The sequence below is a fragment of the Nothobranchius furzeri genome, chromosome 12, assembly GCF_043380555.1.
Source record: "Nothobranchius furzeri strain GRZ-AD chromosome 12, NfurGRZ-RIMD1, whole genome shotgun sequence".
Classification (NCBI taxonomy): Eukaryota; Metazoa; Chordata; class Actinopteri; order Cyprinodontiformes; family Nothobranchiidae; genus Nothobranchius; species Nothobranchius furzeri.
The window spans coordinates 24,991,474-25,010,414 of record NC_091752.1 but is presented as its reverse complement, the minus strand read 5'-3'; the positions used below and the strand labels follow the sequence as shown (position 1 = coordinate 25,010,414).

At 42.8% G+C, this 18,941-nt stretch overlaps 1 protein-coding gene across 4 annotated transcripts in view; it reads right to left on the bottom strand.

Annotated features, from left to right (window-relative positions):
* akt3a (v-akt murine thymoma viral oncogene homolog 3a) overlaps positions 1-18,941 on the bottom strand; it is an 89,001-nt gene that overhangs the window by 26,728 nt on the left and 43,332 nt on the right. For 3 of the 4 annotated variants that reach the window (XM_070542484.1, XM_070542482.1, XM_070542483.1), the window contains 2 exons: positions 14,353-14,478; positions 1,040-1,151 (listed from right to left, as the gene is read on the bottom strand). In XM_070542484.1, coding sequence (XP_070398585.1) covers positions 1,040-1,140 — 101 coding nt within the window. In that variant the 5' untranslated portion in view covers positions 1,141-1,151; positions 14,353-14,478. Of the gene's footprint in view, positions 1-1,039; positions 1,152-14,352; positions 14,479-18,941 lie in introns of those variants that run through there. The other variant, XM_070542485.1, reaches the window with a different exon arrangement.

Sequence of the window (18,941 nt, the reverse complement as noted above, 5' to 3'; positions counted from 1 at the left end):
CTGCGGTAACTGGAGGCCTGCCAGCAATGATACAGTACAACAGATACAGTACCACACACACACACACACACACACACACACACACACACACACACACACACACACACACACACACACACACACACACACACACACACACACACACACACACACACACACACACACACACACACACACAGTTGTGGCAAATCCTCGTCTTTCAGCAACTTCTTACACTTCGATTACGCTCGATGTGTGCAAAAACGCACAAAACACAGAAAACATCTGGAGCCTGCAGTTGTCTGCTGCTCCAGCTGTTGCCATGCACACTTTTCAAACTAATTAATAGAAAGTTAGGAGGTTTCTTTCAACTCTGAAATGTTGATTTGATTATCTAGTGGCAAAACTACTACAAAAGGCACAATAACACAGACAAAGTTGGACAGACAGCTGCAACACACACACACACCAACATGCACGCAACCTCAAAGAATGCACAGAAGCATCTGTGGTCTTCTGGGCAAAGCTGTTCATTTTCTGGAGATAAACACCTCAGCTCCTCAGAAAGGAACTGAGCAGCTGGAGAATTTATGCCAACACTACTTGAAAGGTCTTCTTTCCATTCTGTCTCGCTCACAGACACCAAAAAGGAACAAACTCCACAGTAAAACCCTTCATATACATATCTCTGGTACTAACAACACTTTTATTGAATATAAAAACACAATGTTTATTCAAAATTTGTATTTTTGTGTATTTCTCACACCTTCGTCGTCATGACATCTTATTTTCTTACAATTTATTGGCAAACATCTGACCTGAAACTTAGAAGTTTCTTCAAGTTTTCAAACACTTTAGAGATCTAAAGGAGCTTTCATCCAAACTTCCGCCCAGAAAGAAAAGGCAAAGTTTGCACTAACACAAGTAGCGTGAACTTGTAAATCTGTTTGTTGCTTTGAAATCTAAAAGCAGATGTTTTAGGAGTCATAACTCATCAAATCTTGAATTTAAGAAGGATTTAGGACCATGTTGTGCATGTTTAATCTCTAAAGGGACTAACCTTTCATCAGGTGTGTCCACGTGGAAGGTCCTTTCTATGACGGTGGTCCACTGAAGGCAGCGAATGATGAAGGTGTTGGGTTTTGGCCTCTCTGTCTTCATCAACTGACATTCTGAAAAGGAAAGACAGAGAGAAATTTTTTTTTTCTGTCTTTTAGCTTTGAAACAACAATCACATTTAAAATATTATGAGAATTTTTTTCCATGAACACTTTATTTCTACATTTTCTTTACTGCAAATACAAATTATACCAGAACATGTACCGGCAGCGCGAATGTCTCATTGAAAATTAATGGAGGAGAGGCGATGTCGCCTCCCGTGTGTCGAGTCCATTATATTAAACTAAAAAAAATGACCTATTTTTAGACAATCTGACAACTTGTCAAAACAGCAGTTTAGTAATCCGTGAGAGGGAATGTGCTTGTGAACATTAAAAAACACAAAAACACGAGATCCTTTTGCTGTTGGTGGAAGTCTCACATATTCAATTGATAAAAAGTATCATTATGTAGCTGAGAGAGAGAGGAAGGCTGCACGAGTAACGAGATGTGCGCAAAAAGGAGCCGCTTCGCGGGGAAAGGAGTGGCGCGAATGGAGTAACAACAAACTATTAGACAGATATTGACGGTAAACTTCATATTGTGGAGCGATCCGGACAGATACATTGTCATTGCAGTTTAGTCGGCTTTTATTAGGCTTTAATAAAGGATGATGAGAAGTATAAATGCCCACCAGGCAGTTCAGATAGTACGGCTGTTTTTTGAACTGGAAGCAGAGGAAATGGACGGAGACTCACAGCCGGAGTCTGAGGCAAATAGCGAGGATGTTGATGACGATGTGTCAAATCCACAAGTCTGTCTTCGCTCACGTCCACATGTTCACGCCACGCCCCTTGTCTTCTACTATGTTCGCGTCTTACAACAACACAATAGGCGCACTGCACCATAGGGCGCGGCGTCCATTTTGGAGAAAATTTAAGACTTTTAGGTGCGCCTTTTGGTCGTGAAAATACGGTAAGCATTTTTGTCTTCCTTAAAGCCCCGTTCTCCAACTTTTACACAATGAATAATGTTTTCTTTTAAATATTTTGGTGGCATACTTTTATCTATGTTCATTTTCAGAGCTGTGACAGTGTTATGGGGTTCCACGTCTGATTACTGAACTATACAGTTTTTGACCCGCGGTCTGCCGCCGAATGTACTGTTGCTTTATGGCAGTATCACATAGACATAGACCCCATAGACATGAATACGTAAATGCCGCACTGGGTGCCGATACCGTAACAGCATCACCGCCATATTGGATGGGTCTTACTCTCCAAAGCAGTGACCGCAGAAAAGTCCAAAATCAATGCAGAGTGACCAACTTGTGTCTGGTTTTGTGAAAAAGATTAATAAAATGTGTTTTTTAGTTGAGAAGCACCTCCCTTAGTAGAAATGAATGCACTGGGGGTGAATGGAGACCCATCTAAAATGGCTGCCAGCCAGTATGGCAGCACCAGTCCACAGGGCGTCTACGTATTTATGTTTGTGGTAGACCCCAGTTTAGAGATTTGAGCAATGGCAGATCCACCAAAGAAAGCTAGAAATCCCTCATCAGACGAACCTAGGAAAAGAAAAAGAGAACAATATAGAGCAAGACCAAAAACCAGAGTTACTTTTGGGCCAGCTTTTCCTCGCTGGAGAGCTCTTCTTGAAAGAACGGCCTGTACTACGGACTCTGACCTAGCCGTGCTGCTAATGGATAGGTAAGTAATGAATGATTTCACCGGGGTTATTGTGTTTGGTCGGGCATGAAGTTGTTAAACAGTCTTTATAAAACTTTATTAATTGCTGAAACGCCGCTTAATGTGTTTATTTGGCACGCAAGTTGGAAACCAGCCAGTAAACATGCCTCTTATGTGTGACAGAGATTAGATTTTACGACAATGACATTACGCAGCAAGCCTTGAGAGGGTGACAGGGATCAGATATCTGCAAAATTCAGGAAAGTGTCTTTAAAGCTACAATGGCAACTCTGCAAAACAAGCTATATTAAAACATTTTTTTCATGCCTCTTATACACATTCTAACGTAGTATATAAATATATTGTGAATATAAAAAATATATATACAGGTCCTTCTCAAAAAATGTGCATATTGTGATAAAGTTCATTATTTTCTGTAATGTACTGATAAACATTAGACTTTCATATATATTAAGATTCATTACACACAACTGAAGTAGTTCAAGCCTTTTATTGCTTCTAATATTGATGATTTGTCATACAGCTCATGGAAACCCAAAATTCCTATCTCAAAAAATTAGCATATCATGAAAAGGTTCTCTAAATGAGCTATTAACCTAATCATCTGAATCAGCTAATTAACTCTAAACACCTGCAAAAGATTCCTGAGGCTTTTAAAAACTCCCAGCCTGGTTCATTACTCAAAACCGCAATCATGGGTAAGGCTAACCTGAGTGCTGTCCAGAAGGCCATCACTGACACCCTCAAGCAAGAGGGAAAGACACAGAAAGAAATGTTTGAATGAATAGGCTGTTCCCAGAGTGCTGTATCAAGGCACCTCAGTGGGAAGTCTGTGGGAAGGACAAAGTGTGGCAGAAAACGCTGCACAACGAGAAGAGGTGACCAGACCCTGAGGAAGATTGTGGAGAAGGACCGATTCCAGACCTTGGGGGACCTGCGGAAGCAGTGGACTGAGTATGGAGTAGAAACATCTAGAGCCACCGTGTACAGGCGAGTGCAAGAAATGGGCTACAGGTGCCAAATTCCTCAGGTCAAGCCAATTTTGAACCAGAAACAGCAGCAGAAGCGCCTGACCTGGGCTACAGAGAAGCAGCACTGGATTGTTGCTCAGTGGTCCAAAGTACTTTTTTCGGATGAAAGCAAATTTTGCATGTCATTCGGAAATCATGGTGCCAGAGTCTGGAGGAAGACTGGGCAGAGGGAAATGCCAAAAAGCCTGAAGCCCAGTGTCAAGTACCCACAGTCACTGATGGTCTAGGGTGCCATGTCAGCTGCTAGTGTTGGTCCACTGTGTTTTATCAAAGGCAGGGTCAATGCAGCTAGCTATCAGGAGATTTTGGAGCACTTCATGCTTCCATCTGCTGAAAAGCTTTATGGAGATGAAGATTTCATTTTTCAGCACGACCCGGCACCTGCTTACAGTGCCAAAACCACTGGTAAATGGTTTACTGACCATGGTATTACTGCGCTCAATAGGCCTGCCAACTCTCCTGATCTGAACCCCAGAGAGAATCTGTGGGATATTGTGAAGAGAAAGTTGAGAGATGCAAGACCCAACACTCTGGATGAGCTTAAGGCTGCTATCGAAGCATCCTGGGCCTCCATAACACCTCAGCAGTGCTACAGGCTGATTGCCTCCATGCCACGCCACATTGAAGCAGTCATTTCTGCAAAAGGATTCCCGACCAAGTATTGAGTGCATAACTGAACATAATTATTTGAAGGTTGACTGTTTTTGTATTAAAAACACTTTTCTTTTATTGGTCGGATGAAATATGCAAATTTTTTGAGATAGGAATTTGGAGTTTTCATGAGCTGTATGCCGAAATCATCAATATTAGAAACAATAAAAGGCTAGAACTACTTCATTTGTGTGTAATGAATTTAATATATATGAAAGACTAATGTTTATCAGTACATTACAGAAAATAATGAACTTCATCACAATATGCTAATTTTTGAGAAGGACCTGCATATAATAATGAAGTGGTTCTTGTGCATTTGTCTGGAACATGGCTTGGTCCGAAACCAATGATTGGACCATCCGGTTGTTGGTCTCATCGAACCACTGCACTTCTGCATTCACCCGGGTCCTCAATTCATTATTCACTTGTGTATGTTGCAACAGAACACCAATGGTGTGAGAGGTTCTATGCTAAATAATATCAGAGAAGGAGAAACAGACAGCTTCTACCACCAACTTTAGAACAATGTCACAGAGTCCCCAAAAAGAAAAACAAAATTTTTAAGTGCCTAAAGACAAAAAAAGACGTTTGGACCTAGGAAACAGCAACTGGTGTTTAGCTCTCTCTCGTTTCTTCTGGCAATACAAGTTCTCACATCAGGGGGACGTGGCTTAGGAATGGTAGTTAATTTAAGGTAAAGGGAGACGAGGCCGTTTTGGCTTGCTTTTAGCTCCCCCTAGTCTGTTTAGTAGAACTGAAAGGAAAACTTATCTCCTCGCATGGGTGTTTTTTTTAACACCTTAATATGAAATCTGAAATGCCTTCCCAGGCTTCCTAAGTGTCTACAGAAGAGATTCATCACTAAATTAAACAAATCAGCTGTGTTCATGATCTAAAATATGTAGGAAACATGCTGGAACCAGGCTGCATTGCTGGAATGGGCCGGCACTCTGAAGTTGCAAATGCTTTATTCTGGCTACAGGGGGCGATGGGTGTCTGAGTGACATTTCATTAAACCTGTAAAGGGCCATTGTAGCACACATTGGTTCAAGAAATCCATTTCAATTCAAAATATGAAAACATTTGCTAAAAGACCCATTAGGTGTGTGAAACTAATTCTCCGCCACTGACCCATCCCCTGGGGGAGCGGTGAGCTGCAGACACAGCTGCGCTCGGGAACCATTTGGTGTTTTAATCTCCTAATCCAACCCCTTTTTGCTGAGTGTCAAGCAGGGTCCCATTTTTTAACGTCTTTGGTGGGACTCGACCATGGATTTGAACCCACAATCTCCCAGTCTCAGGGCAAACACTCATACCCAATAGGCCAGGGTCTCATGGCAATAAAAGTTGAAGAATCTTTATTTTATAGGCTTGCTTCTTAGTCCAGAATTCCTGAATTTACCAGCAAAGAGCTAGTAAGCCTTAAGCTAACCCTTTTACTACAGCCTTACCCATACTGCACAATGGAAGGATTGGTGGTGTGGAACGGCAGCAGAAAGGGTTCCTCGTGACAATCGCTGCACTCCAGTGAACACCGAGAGCTATGAAGCAGCTTCTCCGCTGTGCTCCTCACTCGACTTGCGAGATCACAAAATCCCTCTGTTTATGCCGTCCGCCATTAAACCATCCATCCATCCATTTTCATCCACTTATCCGGAGTCGGGTCGCAGGGGCAGTAGCCTAAGTCGAGAGGCTCAGACTTCCCTCTCCCCAGCCACTTGAGCCAGTTCTTCCGGGGAAATCCCAAGGTGTTCCCTGGCCAGGTGAGAGACACAGTCCCTTCAACGTGTCCTGGGCCTACCTTTAGGCCTCCTGCCAGTTGGACGTGCCCGGAAAACCTCACCAGGGAGGCATCCAGGAGGCATCCTAACCAGATGCCCGAGCCACCTCAACTGGCTCCTCTCGATGTGTAGAAGCAGCGAATCTACTCTGAGCCCCCTCCCGAATGACAGAGCTTCTCACCCTATCTCTAAGGGAGGGCCCAGCCACTCTGCGGAGAAAACTCATTTCGGCCGCTTGTATCCGTGATCTTGTTCTTTTGGTCACTACCCAAAGCTCATGACCATAGGTGAGGGCAGGAACGTATATCGACCGAGAAAGTGAGCTGTCGAGAATGACACCCAGACTCTTGACGTGAGGGGAGGGGGAGACTATGGCGCTGTCAATAGTTAAAGAAAAGCTGTCAGATGTTGAGAGGGTGGAGTTAGTGCCAACTAGAAGAAGTTCAGTTTTATTGCCGGTGAGTTTGAGGAAATTAGAGGTGAACCATGATTTGATTTCAGAGAGGCAGAGTGTAAGGGAGGATGGTGGGAGAGTTGAGTTGGGCTTACTGGAAATGTAGAGCTGGGTGTCATCCGCAAAGCAGTGAAACTGGATATTGAATTTGCGGAAGATTTTGCCGATAGGGAGGAGATATACTATGAAGAGGAGGGGCCCCAGGACAGAGCCCTGGGGCACACCTGACTTGACTGGGGAGGGTTCTGAGGTAAAGGATTTTAACTGAATGAAATGAGTGCGGCCAGTAAGGTAAGATTGAAACCAGCGGAGGGGGGTGTGGGTGATGCCTAAGGAAGAGAGTCTATTAAGGAGGATGGAATGAGAAAAGGTGTCAAAGGCCGCACTCAGATCGAGGAGAATGAGAATAGAGATTAAACCAGAATCAGCAGCAATGAGTAGGTCGTTAGTGATCTTGATGAGAGCTGTTTCTGTGCTGTGGTGGGGACGGAAGCCAGACTGAAACTGTTCATAAAGGTTATTGCGGGTGAGATGGGAATGGAGCTGAGATGCAACCGTTTTCTCTAGGACTTTGGAAATGAAGGGAAGATGGGAAATGGGACGGAGGTTATTGAAATCATTGGGATCTAAACCAGGTTTTTTTAGAATAGGGCTGACTGAAGCGGATGTAATCTAATATTTCTGAGGGATGGGGAAGTTCAAAGGAGGAGAACTGAATGGAGAGTTCAAATAAATCAGGAGAGGGAGGGGAGGAATGAGGTAAAGAGAGATGGATTCTATTGACCTTATCATTAAAAAACTGAAGGAGAGAGTTACAGGTTTCTGAAGAGTAAAGATGGACGGGTAAGGAGTCGGGAGGCTGAAAAATGCTGTTCATGATGGAAAATAATGTTTTAGTGTTGCTGGAGTTGGACGAGATGAGACCGGAGTAATACTGAGATTTGGCATGGGAGATGGAGTCCTTGTAGAGAGAAATCTGAGCAGAATATAAGTCTTTATGGATGGTGAGACCGGTTTTCTTGTAGAGTCTTTCACGCCTCCGGTTGGTAGCTTTCAAGGAGCGTAGGGCAGGGGTGAACCATGGAGCAGACCGAGTAAAATATACAGAGCGGGATTTGATGGGAGCAAATGAATTAAGGATAGAAACCAGACCGTTATTGTACTGAATGACAAGATCATCGGGAGTAGAGGACAAATTAGGGGTCAGGGTGGCAAAACTGGAGGACAGGGAGGCTAGATCAATGTCCTTAATATTACGAAAAGAAATGATACGTGGTGACTTGATGATGGAGAGACGGAGGGGGATTATGTTAAATGCACTGGGTTTTACCCTATTACATTTAAATTTCATGGTTAAACAGTACATGTTAAAATCTAAGCTCAGCTCGGCAGTCACCTAAAATACATAAATATAATTTTACTTACCGAAAAAATGAAGTGGAGACTCCTTGGAGGCTCTATTAGTGCAATTAATGCCACAGCAAGTCATTTTGTCCAACAGTTGGACAAATAATATCCAAAAAAGAATACACGAACACAGACACTCAAAATCCCGGAACAGTTTCCAAGCCAGACCGAGGCTCTACTGAGGCCTTTCCACGGAGCTAGCTCTGTGGTCACGTGGGTCTGATGCTCATTAATTATACAGAATTTTAGGCTTTTAATACACTTAAACAGAAGAGTGAGAAAAAAATTCACCCCCCTCAGAGTTGTCATGAGTGTAAACTAATTTAAACCAAAAACATGTTTTGGTTCCAGGCTGTAAACATGTTTATTTCTGCTGTGAAATTGGTATTTTTAACATGGGAGTCAATGAGGATTTGCTCGCTTCTGACACCAGCCCCCAGCGGATGAGGGTGGAACTGCAATTTATTTCACTTCCGCGTTGGCCTCAATTTTTCACCCGCATTGTGGGGGCTTGGGTCAAACACACAAGTTTGCTGTGTGTGTGTGTGTGTGTGTGTGTGTGTGTGTGTGTGTGTGTGTGTGTGTGTGTGTGTGTGTGTGTGGTTTTTATGCAGTGTCTGTTTACGAACACAGTTGACTATCGCGGAATTGTATTTTGAAATGCTTTATTTTGTTAAATTTACCGGCCTGCCTCTTATGTCTAGGTTTGACTCCCTGCCAGAATTGGCGCGGTTCACCCGCGTCTCGCGAAAAAAATAGAGCAGATGACGAAACAATCGCTGCACGGCGCGCGCTGCGCTTCGGCGGCCCATGTGATCTATAGAATAGGATAACAAGGGCGCCGAATGAAGGCGGTCCCCTTTTCGTGGCGCTTCGGTGGCCGGTGTGTCCCCGGTTAAATTAAATTCAATTTTATTTATATAGCGCCAAATCACGACAAGAGTCTTCTCAAGGCACTTCACATAATAAACATTCCAATTCAGGTCAGTTCATTAAGCCAATCAGAAATAATGTTTCCTATATGAGGAACCCAGCAAATTGCATCAAGTCACTGACTAGTGTCAGTGACTTTACAGCAATCCTCATACTAAGCAAGTATAAAGCGACAGTGGAGAGGAAAACTCCCTTTTAACAGGAAGAAACCCCCGGTGTAAGAGGTCTTTGGGCTGCTCTTTGTCTGATCCCTCACCTAGGACCTGTTTGCCTTGGTTGACCCTACCAGAGGCATAAAGCCTCAGATAACTTAGCTCCTAGGATCATTGAGACACTCAAACCCCTCCACCACAATAAGGTGGCAGCCCAGGAAGAGGCCATTAAACCAAAAAGAAGAAAATCACGCTTTATATCGCTGTTTGATGTCAAATATGATGTTGTTCCTCCCCCACTGCCAGGACTAAAGCCATGAAAACACACTTCTGGAATGATACTGGGAGTAAATAACCCGTTAGGTCCCTTGTATTGATGTAATCTACATAGACATGAAATTGCATTGCTGCAACAGACTTTTATTTTGAAAATTACTAAGGGTTTCACACTGAAACCATGTGTGATTTCCTGTCTCGCTCTATGCGAACGGCAGAAATTATCATGTCCTAGAAGCGTCTCGCAGCAAAAATAGATCCCGATCCTAAATTTAGTGGTGCGGTGTGGCATGCCGCTTCTGGGACGCAGCCGGTTTGAATCACCCCATAGACTATAATAGATTCTACTTGAAGCAGTGCTATTCCGCGACTGCTCCCAGTATGCATTAGGCTTTAAGAACCACTGATGGTTACCAAGGTGGCCTTGAAGAACCACTGGCAGCAGCTTAAATATTGCTTTTGACCTTTACAATACTTTACAACAACCCCATAACTGTTTATATATTATACTTTAGATATTAGCTTCGATTATTACAAATTAGTTTGAATTTTCTGAAATGCAACTTTTCAAAATATTATATTATTCTTGTATTGTAATCCTTACATTTAACGGTTAAGAATCAGCCTGGTGTTAAAACTTGGTGTCCCTTCTATTGTTAGAAGTCATTTTTGAAAGCTTTCAGACTGAAACAAGATGTCGTCAACACGTTCATGAATAAACCAGAGTTCAAATTTTCATTGACTGGTGTAAAAATAGGCAGTGACTTTAATAAGAGCTAACTTTTAAAAAAGCTGCTTTCTTGTGCCAAGGGATATTTCATGTTGCATCGCACATGCATCTGGCGATGATCCGACGAGACGCGTTTGTATAAAAACAGGCAACACAGTAGGCCATCATCACACAAACGCATAATACAGTACACAAACTCAGGAATGAGAGCATACACAGCCAGATGGGGCTGTGAGCTCACTCTGGGAAAGAATGTGTCTTCATTGTCCCTCAGCGGTCTCTGTGGTTACAGAGGACAAGAATCAATGTAAATCAGGGTTCTGACCCATCTTGTCCTCACATCTACCCGGCTTGGGCTGCATCTATTTCCTGATGCATCTCCATCACTCCCTCCATCCATCCCCTCCTCTAGCTTTCTGTTTAAGCGTGGCATGGCACAGCATGCCATTGCTCAGCCTAAATATGGACGGGAAGGTTAATGGCTAAACTGCCCGGGCCGTACACGCGGCAGAGCTTCAATGTAAACACACACATGCAGTTACTACCTGACTCATGAACAGGACCTGCTGTGCTGCCAGAAAACAAGGTCATACTATTGTTGATGCCAAACAGTGCCCACATTCTCACATGGACACACACACACACACACACACATACACACACGGACACACACACACACACATAGAAACACACACGCGTGCGCACAAAAGTGAACTTTGAATGATAGCTGAAATTGGGTTGTTTGCCACAGCAGGCGATTGTGAGATCTGTGGTGCAGTTTAGTAGGTGCACGAGTGTGTGTGTGTGTGTGTGTGTGTGTGTGTGTGTGTGTGTGTGTGTGTGTGTGTGTCAAGCCTGTATGTATGAGTCCCTCTGCAGGGAACAGGCCTGTACCATCTCGGTTCCATCTGACCACTTCTGTTGTTCACACACACACACACACACACACACACACACACACACACACACACACACACACACACACACACACACACACACACACACACACACACACACCACCTGGCCTCCCAGCTTTGAGCAACAGATGTGGCAGTGGCGGTGGCGTGCCAAGCAGCCGGGGCCGGATGTATGGCCTGGCTTGTCCTTCTCGCAAACTCTTTTCCTCTTCTCCTCCTCCTCCAATCCGGTCTTCACCTCCTCCTCTTTGTCTGCTCAAAGCTTCCTCACCAGCACACCTCATCCACATCCTTCCAGTTATCATCTTCCTATTTCTCCCCTCCTCTCCTCTACTCTCATCTCCATGCTTACTTCCCTCATCATTCCTCTCCTCTTTCCAAAAACCAGGTATTTCACACACCTCTTTTCCAAATCTATGAGATTTCAACCAACTAAGCCTATTTATATTCATTTTGATTACTTTGAAAACCATGTTGGTGTTTCAGATCTACGGTCTTAATCTGTATTACGGTGATAACTGATTATATGTAAGTGTACACTGACATCTGCATCAGCTTAGTGCCATCAGATTACGGTCAGAAAAGGGATTAAACAGCTAAACAACAAGTATTTGTTCACATATTAGTAGACTGATGGTGTGATATGACATATTTATACTAAGCACTTTGTATTTTGACAGCAAAGTCAAAAGAGATAAAAACATGAAACATAGGCATTTGCCTCTAATAGAAGAACAAATGTTTTATTCAAATATGGAGGCAAATTGAACCAAAATAGTGCAGAACATTTTTTTAATAATTTCCCCCATATATCAAATACTCAAAACATAGTTTTAGAGTCATTACCCTTTATTTACTTAGAAAGCAGTTGTATAGCTATAATTTACTGCTGCTGCTGAACAGTAGGAGGTGATACATTAGACCCAATCTTCATTACTCAATAACTGGTTAATTGAACACGTCAGCAACATCGTGGAGCTTGTTAACCAGGTGTTGACAGATGATATAGTGATAAACGGTTAATTAGAGCCCATAGTGAAGTCTGTAAAGCACGCCAACGCTGTGAAGACTGATGACAGACCAATAATGACTTCAGTAGCTGTTTCACTGCTGCTCTGAGAAGAGAAACTATGAGGGGTGACAGATCTGACATTCATTTGATATTTTAGTAAAACGATGTCCTTCTGATGCAGAAACAGGCTGATTTTAGCCAAAGCTAATCAACTTTGAGACACATGAAAATTGACGGTGCTCTGCACGCCATCTACTGCACCAGTGCGTACACAGCTGGAGGACACCAACTCTGATGAAGACACATGTTGTGTCGAAATGTTAGTGTGTAGTTTTTGATTTTGCAGGCAAAAACTTGACTCATCTGAGGGCTCCAGCTTCCCTGTTTTTCCTCATAGGGCGAAAGGTTTTTGTGGTTGTAGTAGAGTCATAGGGAGCCCGCCTAAGACCCAAGACCTTTTGGTCGGCTCATGGGTCCCTGGAAGAATGAATAAATGAATGCAAGCGAACAAGGCTATGAGCTATTTTCTAATCCGCTTTGCTTTACACCCTGAATCACACATATGTTGTACTTCAATTAAAAATGAACGGTAATGATGGGTGTTTTGACCATGCCTGTCATGTAATTTGAGATTTATCAGCTTGTAAATGTTTATAATTACTATGACTACAAATCAGACGTCGGCACGTCGCATTTATGACGTAATCACAGAATCTCCTCTCCTCTAGTGTAGCTGCTACTGACCAAATAGCCAGATTTATGGTGGTTCTTTCCTCCTGAGGGAAGAATTCAAAGTTTGCTAAACTTACAGCCATTTTCCTCTGATTTTCTTTGTGTCTAGTTTGATGACGTCAATTTGGTGATGCGCATTTGTAGTCCTGGACGTATTTTCACACAGAACCTAAAATAACTTTTTCCCTGTTTGAAAAAAAGCACTTTCGAGACATCAAAACGAGTCTTTACATTTCTCGGACATCATATGTGAAATCCACGGCACATAACAAACGGAATTAGAAAACAGCTACCCATGGTCCAGAAGTAGATGGGCATGACTTAGGCCCCCTATGTGTGAACGCTAACACATCATGCAATAACATTGGGAGATTGCTTAAAGCTAAAATTGCAAATGTGCAACACAAGCTAGCTTAAAACATTTTTTCATGCTTCTTAACAGTGTTCCACCTTTGTGAAAAATACATTGTGGAGATTTTAAAAGAGAAAATAAAAGTGTTTATATCGCATTTGTCTAAAAACCTCAGCCAATAACACAGCTCTGTCCGAAACCGAAGATTGGACCATTGGGTTTTCTATCTCATGAAATCACCCCATTTGTGCTCTTCCCTGGGTCCTCCATTCATTACCCGCTTGTGCATTTTGCAACAGAACACAACTGGTGTGAGAGGTTCACCACTCAATATCATCAGAGAAGGAGAAACAGCCAGCTGCTACCACTTCAACTTTAGGACAAACTACCAGAGTCCCAAAATGAAAAACACCATTTGAAGTCACGAAGAACAAAAGACGTTCAGACCAAGAAAAAGGTGACTGGTGCTTACTTGTCCATAAGACATGTCACCAACTCAGCATCAGTCTTGGTATGTGTGTGCGCTCTGTGACTTACACTTGTATGTAAGCGGATGTCTAACGCTATTGGTTAATGCAGAGTGGTGCTCAGTTCAAATTGCATGGGGCTCTACAGAACAGGGGGCAGGATTAGCAAACGAAAATGGACATATTGTTTTCATTATAGCATGTTAAGACTAATACTATCACTTTCACAGATTAAAAAATAATCATATGTAATTCCCGAAAAGGGGAAACCCCTGGATTGCTGCTGTAACATACGAATATCTCAACATGAAAGCTGGTGGGTTTAACATTTCTTCAAGGAATGCCCAACCTTTAGTTATAGTTCTGAGTGGGAACGTGATTAACTGGCTGTTCAGCCCCTTGATGTAGCACTATTTAGTCAAATTTGATTAAAACATACAAAAAGTGCTACTTCTGACATAGGATGTCTGTAATATATTGTTAACATCATTTTCTCTATTGTTAGTGTGACAATATTATTGTTATTATTATTTATTATGAGAATTTCTGTCCCAAACTAAAAGAGACAACTGAAAAAAACAAAATGTTTCTAATATTTTTTTTCTGAATATATTGACATGAAATGGTTCAAGAGCAAAGCAACATGTGTGACAGGTACGATGACATACTTGCTACAGAGAAGTTGTTTAGTGGGTAGGGCAGGTCTGCATCCTGAGGTTTCTCTTTGTAGCCGATGAAAGAGCCATCTGTCTTCAGCAGGAAGTAACGAGGTCGCCAGTTCTTTATGTATTCACCTGGAAAAAGACATGAAAGGAAAAATGTAGATAAAATATGTTAAATTTGATATATGAACCAAAGTCGGAGTTAGGATTACTCAGGATTAACCAGATTAATGTATAGAAAGTAGTATTACCAATAAAAATAATGATATTGATGATGTTAAATACAGATTTTATTCCCTGGACAGTTAAAGAGCCGCTAAACTGTCATCTGTTCTTTTTAGGTTATTGCACACACACACACACACACACACACACACACACACACACACACACACACACACACACACACACACACACACACACACACACACACACACACACACACACACACACACACACACACACACACACACAGAGCCTGCCAGAATCAGATCGGATTATCATGTAAAAATGAAAAAACATGTTTACCAGCACAACACTCAAAGTGTCCATGCCAGAAACATCATCTGGCTGATACATGGACAGGTGTTGAGGTGATGACCCTTCTTCCAAATACTCACACAGGCATACTGTACACACAAATACACACAAACCACTGGTCACCAGAATGAAAAAATAAAGGTCACACGATTCAAAACAAGATTACACATAAAGAATTATTCATCTTGCACGTCAATAAGGAAAATCAACAGCTGCTGTGCAGCTGGTGGCAAAGTTTGATCCATCGAGCTATCGGCGCCGGTGGGAACGCAGCTCCTTTAGACAATCCAACACACGAGCGCATGTATGTCATTCTCCACAAAAACACACAACTCAAAGGACAAAACTGTAACGTAAAACCACTTTTAATTAATCAACTCTTTATCGATGAGGAGTCACACTTTTACACACCTTGTGAATTATGCATTTGTGCACTCACGACTCATAACTAACTCACACGTACCTCCAGCATCAGCTCTGATCGTCGTGTTTCTGCTAATTCACTGGGAAACCGGAATATTCAGTGTGTGTGTGTGTGTATGTGTGCGTGGTCTATTTGTGAGATCCATTTAAAGCAGAAATGACAGCAGGCCGTGCTCGTTAACACGTTGCAGAAAAACACCTGCTCCGCTGAAGGAACCATGCGGGCCTCGCCGGTACCTCTGGGCTCTGGTGGTGGCGGAGACGCACGTGCGCATGTGTCTGTGTGTAGGTGACAGTGAGGTGGCGACTGGTACGAACCACTGCGCAGGGACAGAGGGACGCAGAGAGAGACACTTTAAAAACACCAGTGGGTGCCAGAGCATCACTAGGACTACATAATCACACCTCTCCTTCTCTTTCTCTCAGTCTATTTTTCTCTTTTTCACAAATCCGCCCACTCACTCCTGCTTTCCTGCTTCCTTCTCCTGTTCTTTCAGAAACAGAGCATATTCTTTGGATCACTTGCTACTTATAAACAGAGTGTTGGGAGAGGGGTTGAACAGGAGGGGTGGAGAGAGCCATAAGGAAGAGGCAGAAAAAATATTAGAAAAAAAGCAAGAAACAACAGGAAAGGTTAATTGTGAATAAACAAAAACAGAATATTTCACTGGTTTTGGCTAAATGGTACTCTGCTATGGGCAGAGACGCTCTGCGGAAAAATCCTTTGAAAAAAACGATTTTGGTTCAGTTGAGTGCAAAATATAGGCAAAATGTGAGTTCACACTACGAAATGTGGATACTTTGTTGGTTGTTTTTGTTAGTTTTTCTCTAACATCACAGAATATCAACACTAGAAAGTTCTTTTCCAGCTGTGGACTCCAACACAAATAATGAAAGTCCTTTTTGGAAGCTTGAAAAGTAATCTGTGAGTTGAAACTGGGTGATGGAAGGCCTGTCAGGATGGATGAGGATAAAGAGGAGAAAGTTAAACTGATAAAACTATTATAAACTGGCTAGGCCGACCAGCTTGCTGGTCCAAGTCCAGTCATTTCTATGAGTCAGTTTCGAGACGATGTGTCCAACCAATGGAAGCCTGTGGCTGGCCACTTCATCCCTCAGCTGTCCAGTACAACTGAAAACATTTAAGAGATCCTTATGGCCAGGCCCAGATAGAGCGTATGTGTGTGCTCGCTTCAGTGTGTCCACTGGGGGGGCGGGGGAGGGGCAGCCAGGGGTGGCACAGACGGAGAGAGGCGATGGACAGTTGTCCGCACGCGCCATTCCAAACAAACACCGGCGTGCACGCAGACACACACCGAAACAATTCTGCTCCGACCATTCCAATTCTCTGTATGATCCAATGGTGTTCTGTCAAGCTATCCCGTCTTGGCCCTGCCTGTAATGAGTCCAGCGAGCTCTCCCACTCTGGACAGCTTGTCTGGGGAGCCACATGTCTCTAGTTTGGACTGCTGGAGAAAACAGAACAGCCGGTCTCCTTCCCACACCATCTCTCTCAGACTCCTCACTTCAGTTTCATTTAGTTTTCTGCACAACTTTACTTTTCCCTTTAGGCCAATTAGAAAAGCCTACACGATGCAGCGCTTAAGATCACAGGAGTCACCCGCTTCTTGTTAGAAGAACAGCAGAGAACACGGCGGATCAGAGGGAAGCAATGGCTTGATGATGATTTCTGGGGAGAAAACACAACTATTTCATGTAAACTGGTTCAAAACAAACATTTTATATAATCTTTAAGAGGAGTTTGTGAATTTGATTCAGTCTCATTTAAGTGCTAATTGGTTTTGTTCTCACTTTTTTTCTTCATGTTGCTTCAGGATATTGTAACGCTGATGGAAAACATGTCAGCTTCATACAATCACAGTCACAAAAATAAGGAGGTGAGTGCTCTTTTCTTTTTTCCTCTGTGCTTGAGAGGCTCAAACTAACTACTGAAAATTGAGCCAGACTTTCACGAAGTCATTTAGATCGTCTAGGAGAAGTAAATCTTGCTGGCACATCCTCCAGTTGCAGTTTGTGGATTTAGCAGTAAGAGGCCGAGATGAATCAGCTGTGACTGCGTCTGTTCCAAGGTTTCTGATTGGAATTAGAACAATGCGCTTGCTAACTGTCAGTCAATTAGCAGAGCGATTAGCTATTCACTTCAGGATGTGTGTGTGGGTGTGTGTGTGTGTGTGTGGGGGGGGGGGGGGGGGCACTGATTTACTGAGAGGATAAATGGGAGACGAGTACAAATCACCCAGCTGAACTTTAGCCAACAAAACGGGAACGAGATACAGAAAGTCTCAAAGTTTGTGTCCTGTGCTCGTTCCGCGAGAACATCCCCCTTTAATGTGTTTTAGAATGAAGCAAAAAAAATAAAACATATTGAGAATTAAACAACTTCATAACTTTGTGAGCTCACCAGTCATTTGTTAATCAGCCCAAACAGGAATTCAAATTAACGCTTTGGCCGAGGCGAGAGCTGATATGCAGATGGTGCAAAACGACTGGCGTTCTGGAAGCTGGAGACGTGGTGGAGCGCAGAGGCGGGGATGGAGGCGGAGAAAGAGTTCTGCCATGTTAAAAGAGGAAAACAGCACCTCGCTGACCCAAAGAGAACCAGAACAACACCAACATGCTGCAGGTGTGTTTTATCCCCTCCGATTTTAGGGTTTAAACCTCATTAAAACTCACACAAATTATGCAAATAAACAAAGTATCAATATAAGAAACAGAAAGAAATCATCTACTCAAAGTATCAGGTAGGGAATGGATTTATTTTTAGTTTAGTTAACACAGATGACCAACCTTGCAAGTGTAGAAATTCCAGAAAGTGGTTAAAATGGCTGAAATATTTGGAAAAATGCATAAAAATCCAAAAAACTTCTTCTCAGACAGCAGGTGAACAGTTCATATAAAAACATAAAACAGTAAGTGTGCACCAGTCTAGGTGACAAGAAAACAATCACACAAAATAATTTAGATGTCTGCTTGTTTATAGTCAGAACTGAGGAGACACCCAGACACAATGAAAAATGTCGAGTTACAGCGGGGGACAAAAGGACCGCCGTGTGTTGCCTGATGTATTTTAGCCACACCAAGGGCACTAAAAGAAGTTAGTAAAGTGGAAATTTGTTGCAAGATGCTTGAAGAAGACATTTATCTGTTCTGATCTGAGTGTGTTCTTAAATTTTCATGTTTGTGGTTAAAGATATTACCATCATCAGCTAGTTCAAAATAGTTGTGAGATTACTTGATGCTTTTCCAAGTGGCTGTTCTTTGCATGTGTGTGTGTGTGTGTGTGTGTGTGTGTGTGTGTGTGTGTGTGTGTGTGTGTGTGTGTGTGTGTGTGTGTGTTTACAAGGCTACGTGCGTGACCCCAGCCCCAGAAGTTCTAACACCAGTCTGCTCAGACATCTTAAGACGAATCCGGGATCTTATAAGCCAATCCACTTAAAGTGCATTAGTTTCATTATCACTTTGGGACTGAAGTGGAGCTTATGTGCATGTGTGTGTGTGTGTGTGTGTGTGTGTGTGTGTGTGTGTGTGTGTGTGTGTGTGTGTGTGTGTGTGTGTGTGTGTGTGTGTGTGCGTGTGTGTGTGTGTGTGTGTGTGTGTGTGTGTGTGTGTGT